Genomic DNA, 7,390 nt, shown 5'->3' on the forward strand with positions numbered 1-7,390 from the left:
GTGGTGTTCCCTCTCTCAAAACGAGTATAGAAGTTGTGAAGCTTGTTGAGGAAGGAGACATCAGAGGAGGCGGGGTTGGTGTTGGGATTCTTGTAGTCTGTGAGAATCTGAAGGCCTTGCCACATACTTCGGGGGTTGGAGTTGGAAAAGTGATCCTCCACCTTCTTTTTGTAGTGGTGTTTGGCCTTCTTGATTCCCCTCTTCAGCTCAGCCACCACAACTGTAACATAATGTGCAATGGCTGCAGGTCGATAAAATATGTCCTAACTTACTTTATTGTGGATTAATGTTTAGTTAAGAATAACAAACTACTTTCATTTGGTTACTTCTTTTTTACTTGAGTAGGGTAAAGAAGTAACCAAACGCTGCAGTGGCCTTCCAGTAAACAATGGTAACACTGACTTGTGTTCAAAGTAATTTCCTCATTCACACTCTAAAGAGGACATATGATCTAGTCCCACCCATGATGATATTATATTTGCTATTTTTACATCGATTTAACACAGTTTTCCCTCAGGCCATATCTGACCTGCCAGTCTGGTTTGTCAAGGCTTTCACTTCATGCCTGAAATCACCTTCTCATCATCGTCATCATCACCACTCTGTCTTGGCTCACACTGACGCTGCAGACGATCTCTACAGCGTGTTCTGTGGAACAGAGCTGTTCTGGATGTCCTGTTTCTTGTGAAAGCTGTTGTATGAGTACAATGCAGGTCAAGCAGAAATAATCTTTTATTCAGCAGAAGGAGCCACATGCTATTAACCAGCTGCTCGGCTTCATTAAACAGCAGGAATTAACAGCTTATCTGTTATTTGTGTTTAATAAATTCATACCAGCAAATGTTTTCTATAATGCGTTCTCTAACTGGATTTATGCTCAGGTTATGTGTGATGGCAAAAATATTGTTAGTCTTGGTTAATGTCTGGAATCTGTCAGCCTGTTTTGTTTTGGTCACAAAAGTCAGAGGGAAAAGCATCTTACTAAGATTCTAACATGTGGGAGTGTAAACAATCAAGTTCTTAATACTATTTGTTAATGTTCAGTTGAAGAAATTATTGGTGTTTATATAATACACTGATTTTAATTACACTACACATGGTATAGTTTGTACAGTATTATGATAGAACTGTATTGACTGTTAAATGCGATCTTTGATTAACTTGTTGATTCTATATTAATAGTTACATGCCTGAATAGTTAGAACTTGTGATAGTCTGATTGAACCTTTTGGTTTATTTAAGAGCTCATGAATAAGTTTTGTCTACTTCAGTTAGAGATATGGCCCTTTCATTAAAAATTAATAAAAAGCCCATAATGCTATGAAATTGCAGTTAGGAYAACACACCCATCTATTTTCCCTAGTAGCTCATTAAGAGTAAATACATACATTTATTATAATAAAGTTAGTAATTATAGTTTAATTATAGCAGTTACAACTAAATTTTGTTGTTACCTCTGAATAGAGCCAGGTGGTGTTTTTAGTTAAAACATGCTAATCCTCTGGTGTTTGTTAGCTAATGATGACCATCCGAATGCTAGTGTTTTCATATGCATCATTTTGTCAGCTACACATTTATTACAATGTTAGAGAAGATACTGTAGTCCAGAGGCAGAGGTCACAGTGTGGTTGAAGGGGTTTGGGTGGCTCTTAGATTATTTTTCTGCCAAAATAAGTTGGTAACTTGAAAATGTACATTTGCACTGATTGCAGATTTCTGGACAATCACCAATCTTTAAAAAGTCTGACCTGCCAATTGCGATTTTGGGCCCATACCGATTTTTTAAAATATCTGTCATGTGTTATAAGGTCGCAATACATCTTCAATGTTCCAATCTTATTTTATTGAACAACCTTAAACAATACCCTTGAAACAATACAAACTTCTTTTAACTGGACATTAGTTAGAGCAAACAGGGACAGTGGATGATGTTCAGACTTTTGTGAAGGTAGATGAGAAGCCCTTCTTTTTCACAGATACAGTATAAGTAACAAAAGTAACAAAAACTGGCAGTCAGGCCCACTTCAACCGACCAGACCCTGTTGTAGGTACCTCAACAACAGTCTGTAGGACTGCCCTACAGGCCTGGATTAGACATCAWCACTCAATCCTCTGGAGAGAGCTGACGGACTGTAGACAGGCACAGGAACTGATTAACGGCCCAAATCTAGGGTTTGGGAAAGCTCTCATCTCCCTCACAAGGAAAACTCTAAGTACACTGGTTGGAGTCATAACTAAGCACAATCTGCTCAACCTCCACAACATGATGATGGGACTCCATGACAGTGGTCTGTGTGATGCCTGTGGCATTGAATTAGAGACCTCTTTGCACTATTTAGGCCACTACCTGGCTCTGAGCAGTCAAAGGAAATTAATTCTTGGGGACCCCTTTATGGATGCTGAGAAGCTCAGAACACTTAGTGTTTCTAACCTCATGTCCTTCATCCGAGGGACGAGAAGGTTTAATTAAAGCTCAGTGTCTCTTTGGGGAGAGCAATAGGCCCACTAGCCCCATCTCCACAGACTCGCTTGTACTCGGTTCAACTCGGCTCGGTCTCAACCCAATGCATCTCCATTAAGTTCCAAGTGCGCTCAACCGCGCTGTTTCAGAACCTCCTCTCTGGTGGTTCTAAGTGAGTAGAAGCGAGTTCAGCATGCTTACAGTTTTGACGTCAGCATAATTCTGCCCGTGGATTAGCTCCAGAGTAGATTGACAGAGGAAAGTCGTTACTTGTGTAAATTTCCAAATGGAGAGAGACACTTTTGTTTTGGAATACGAGCGCTCGGCACGATACGACAACATGGTGAAAGCAGTGATAAAACCATCTAACCTTTTTGGCGATCTTGAGAAAAGCAGAACTGGTAAATGCTTCCTGGAGAGAAGTGAAGGAGATAAAGCTGAACAGATAAATGGGAGGTTTCCAACAAACTGGCCGCTCATGGCTACACAAGCACTTATAAAAAGCACCGTGACAAAAAGTAAATAAAAGGTAAAGTCCAAATGGTAAGACCACAACGGCTTTTTTTTGTTGTTTGTTTTTTTTGCTGCGGACAGTCCGCCCATAATCACACCCACACACAGCGCCACGACAAAAACTAAATAAATAAAAAGTGAAGTCTGAACGTAAGACCACAACAGCTTTTATATTTTATTTTATTTTATTTTATTTTCATTTTTTTAAACACAACAGTTGAAGTCGCTGCGGACGGTCCACCCATAATCACACCCACAGAGTGAAGGACACACTGCGTGGAGACGCACACACACACCAAGCAGAACCAACCGACTTGAAGTGAATCAAGTAGAATCGAGTTCATGGAGATGGGGCTTTAGGAGGCCCCTGCTCATATTGGTTTTTACACATCCACCTTCACCAATACCAATATCTAAGTATCGGACAAACTCCCAAATTTAAGGCAATCGGTTCCGTTAAATCAGCCGTCTGATTTATCGTGTACCCCAGACATTTATTAATTTATTACACTCCCTGACCTTCAATAGGGAGGCAAGTGGTCTCAGTGAAGGGGCAGGCCACTTCCCTTGAATAATGACAGGCAGTGTTGGCAGATGTACGATAGTTTCAGTGTTTACACAATAAATAGTTTTTTAATGCTCAAATACAGTATATGATAGATTTAGCATTTCCATGCACYAGATAAGTGCATGGAAATTCACCAGTATAACATCAGAAAGTCCAATCCAATCATCCAGACCAAAAGCACAGCTTCCCTCAGCTCATTCCGTCATTTTAAAGTGACAAATCAGTATTTAGTGATTCTTTTTAATCTGGCAACCCTGATAAAGGAAACGCTGGGACTATTGATAAAGTTAACTTGCTGAGCTAAGCTACTAACATTACATCAACTATGTGAAGGAATATAGCTGCTACATGTTCATTTTAATATGTTTTTAACTGTGTAAGTTATAAACTGTGATACTTTGACTGCTAAGCTAACTGCTAACTATGAGCAGCTAACTAGCTTAGTAAGAATCTAAAAAACTAATTCACAGTTAGTTTTTTTTTAATGTGGTATTTGGCTTTTATCTTTTTCGTGTGGTGCAGTGTTAAGAGCTGTCGCCTCACAGCAAGAAACTCACTGGTTCACCACCAGCTGGGTCCTTTCAGTGTGGAGTTTGCATGTTCTTCCCATGCATGAATGGGTTTTCTTCAGTTTTCAAAATGGCAATTTCAATTTGTTTAAATTGGTGTGAGTGAGTTTGCCTCTGTGTGTCCCTGTGATGGACTTGAAACATGTAGAGTGCACCCCGCCTCTCATCCTGACCCCTGTAGACAGGGACCATCTCCCTCTGACCCTGCACAGAGAAGCTTCAAAAGAAAATGAAGGAACTGATATCGGATAATTGGATTTTTACTAAGCTGGTGTCAAATTATAACAGATATAAGTCACTTTGACTGAAAAACTTCAAAATAGGAAATTAAGAAAAGCAGTGTGTTTTGTTTTGTTTTTCTCCAGTTTTGTGGGATAAGTATCAAATTAGCACATTGTCTTAATTTGTTGATCTGTTCTTTATTACCAGGCCACATTTTATGCTGAAAACTAAATTTAAAGGTCCTACTTTTGACTCCAATGTTATCCTTTTTGTACAAACCCTTAACAGATTTACCTTGAGGCCATTTTACTAAAAGCTTCAYACAAAAACTATTTAGTTTACTGAGYCTAGATAAAACAGACTGATTGCAAATTGTGTTCTTCTGTCTCTGTTTTGCCAATTTTTCATTGACCTAAAGTACAAACAACAAATACTTTAATGATAGAAAAAAATGAAATTATTTAATTTGTTACCATACATGGGTATGTGAACATTTAATCCCTTTCTTTTTTACTTTTGAATGATTCTCTTTTCATTTCAATTATGTTTGTGTGAAACTGTTTTTCTTGGTTGTCCTACATAAACCTAATCTTCTTAGCTCCACTGAAAGCAGTTATTGTCCCTCTAATCAGAATAAACGGATCCCCTTGTGCTGCTTGTCTTTTACATATGTTTCTCTCTAGCTTGGTTCTGTCAGCAGAGACCATCATTCTGCACTTCACCTAGACGAGGGTCTGAAATAACTTTTAATGCTTGTTGCTCACTGTTTATGTCTGACTCTGTGACTTTGAGTAAATCTTACGTGGTGTTTGAGCTCAAAAATTGTATTTCATTTATGTTTTTCCAGGTGACAGAAGTGTGTGGAGCCAAGCATTTGGGTTACTTTGGTACCCCCCAGTTCTACGTCGCCCTGAAGCTTCTCGCAGCCGCACAGTCTGGCCTTCCTGTCCGCCTGGAGAGCATAACTGCCAGTAAGTCTAATGCTCAGAGCCAAGGTGTCTTCTGAAAGCCAAAGGGGATCAGGAGATTATCTTAACATGGCAGGATTTGGTCTAATCTGGATGAAAAGGGAGTTGCATGGAAACAGCGACATGGGTTGGCCCTTRTTGAAAGAGAACACAGTCAGTCACACCCCACCAAAGAGAAAATCTGTTTTCCTCATAACACCACAGAGCCTGGAGGATTATCAGAGGTTCATCGTATCCACTGTGGTTTGTAGTGTAAAGATGTTCACGCCGATTAATTCTCTCTGTTCTACTTTTATTGTCCGGTGGCTGCAGACAAAATTTTAAAAACCAAAGCTTCTGTAAATACCTAATGGGATTTTTTGTTGGTTTCAATTGCAATGTGAAAAAATACAGGAATTTTCAACAGATGACTTAAATAACACTTTAAGTTCTGCTGCCATTTTGTTGTTGATGAACTGATCTTACCTCTGTTTTGTTCATGTTAYAAGTACTGTATTTATTTGTGTATAATACTAGWAATTTAACTCTAAAAATCATCCATAAAGTGTAAGGTAGCATTATACACAGAAATAAATTTTGACTGACATTWTTTAATGTACAACCACAATTAGWTTCAATATTTCCTTGTATAAAACTGAAAAATCCCCCCTCCCTACCATTATAAGTCATGCAYAGCAAAGCATATAMACAGYAGTTGTTTACTCATCAGTCAGAAGAGAAAAAACTTTTCTTTTTCTTGTTAACCGCAGTAATGTAAAAAAAAGCCTTGGACTTTAGTTGCATGTTCTSATAAAACCATCTTAATAAGTTAACATTTGGCCTCTGCTCTGGTCTGGGAGCTGATTGTTTTTTTAGTGACACACAGAACCGGAAACTTCTGCTGCTCGTGTTCCACAGCTCTGCAGCAAAATACGCCYACAAGTGTGTCTCCCCAAATAATGGTGCACCACAAAGCTGAAAAATCCTGAAGTCTGTCTGAAATGAGTGGTTGTGTCATACATGATGACTAAATTTTTATGCTTTTTAAGTTCAAAAAATGATTATCATATTATACATGAATAAAAACAGTATGTTGTCTGTATTTGAGAGTTATTCTTGCCATCTTTTATTGTGCTGGGACCACCTAACATGTTGCCTCCGTGTTTCCATCATATTTTAATGTTAGTATTCATGCTAACCTTATTTGACCTCTTTTCCTCCAGTTCCCTGCTCWTGTTCCTCATTTTTGTCAAGATCTTTATCATCTTCCTCCACAGTTTAAGAATTCATGGGCAACACTTCTCTGATGAACATTGCCGTTATTGTCCCAGAAGTTTCACAACAAAATGACCATTTTAGCTTTTGACATAAAGCCGCTCACTTCCACCATTGGAAGCAACCCGTAAAAAGAAAAGCTGTAATGGCTACTGCAATGACTTATTCCCCTAGTTAGGGGAGTCATCCTGTAATCAGTAGGTTGCTGGTTCGATCCCCTATTCCAGCTGTCTCAGTCGTGTCCTTACTGATGGTGGTCAGAGGGTCCAGTGGCATGGTGTGTGGCAGCCCCACCTCTGTCGTGTGCCCCAGAGCAGCTGTGGCTGTAGCTTACTACCATGATGGAAGTGTAAAGCACTTTGGAGTCCAAAGGGACTTGCACTTTATAAGTTCAAGCCATTTACCATAATCCATTTAGTGGTTTAGTCCCAAAWTTGTCAATGGTTTGAACTTACATAGTGCTTTTCAAGTCCCTACAAACTCCAAATCAGTTCACAATACAATCATTCAGCCATTCACACACTGATGGTGGTAAGCTACATTGTAGCTACATTGTAGTTGCAGCTACTCAGGGGCACACTGATGAGGTGAGGCTGCCATGCACCGGCATCACCGGACCATCTGACCACCACCAGCAGGTAAAGCTGTGAAGTGTCTTACCCAAGGACACAATGACTGAGATGGACAGAGCGGGGATTTAAACCGACAGGATGAACTCCCTACCTCCTGCCACCCCTAGATAACACGTTGATTTAATTTGCCTTCTACATCGCAGGACCTACAAGCGGATACAAGCGGCCGAAATGGGCTTCCTCCGCAGGGTGGCTGGGCTCTC

At 39.7% G+C, this 7,390-nt stretch overlaps 1 protein-coding gene across 2 annotated transcripts in view; it reads left to right on the forward strand.

The window, feature by feature from the left end:
* Positions 1 to 7,390, forward strand: part of reps2 (RALBP1 associated Eps domain containing 2) — a 65,839-nt gene that overhangs the window by 18,677 nt on the left and 39,772 nt on the right. For both annotated transcript variants that reach the window (XM_014000958.1, XM_014000963.1), the window contains exon 2: positions 5,181 to 5,304. In XM_014000958.1, the coding sequence (XP_013856412.1) occupies positions 5,181 to 5,304 (124 nt within the window). The remainder of the gene's footprint in view (positions 1 to 5,180; positions 5,305 to 7,390) is intronic.

This window comes from Austrofundulus limnaeus, unplaced genomic scaffold (genome assembly GCF_001266775.1).
Source record: "Austrofundulus limnaeus strain Quisiro unplaced genomic scaffold, Austrofundulus_limnaeus-1.0 Scaffold8, whole genome shotgun sequence".
Lineage (NCBI taxonomy): Eukaryota > Metazoa > Chordata > Actinopteri > Cyprinodontiformes > Rivulidae > Austrofundulus > Austrofundulus limnaeus.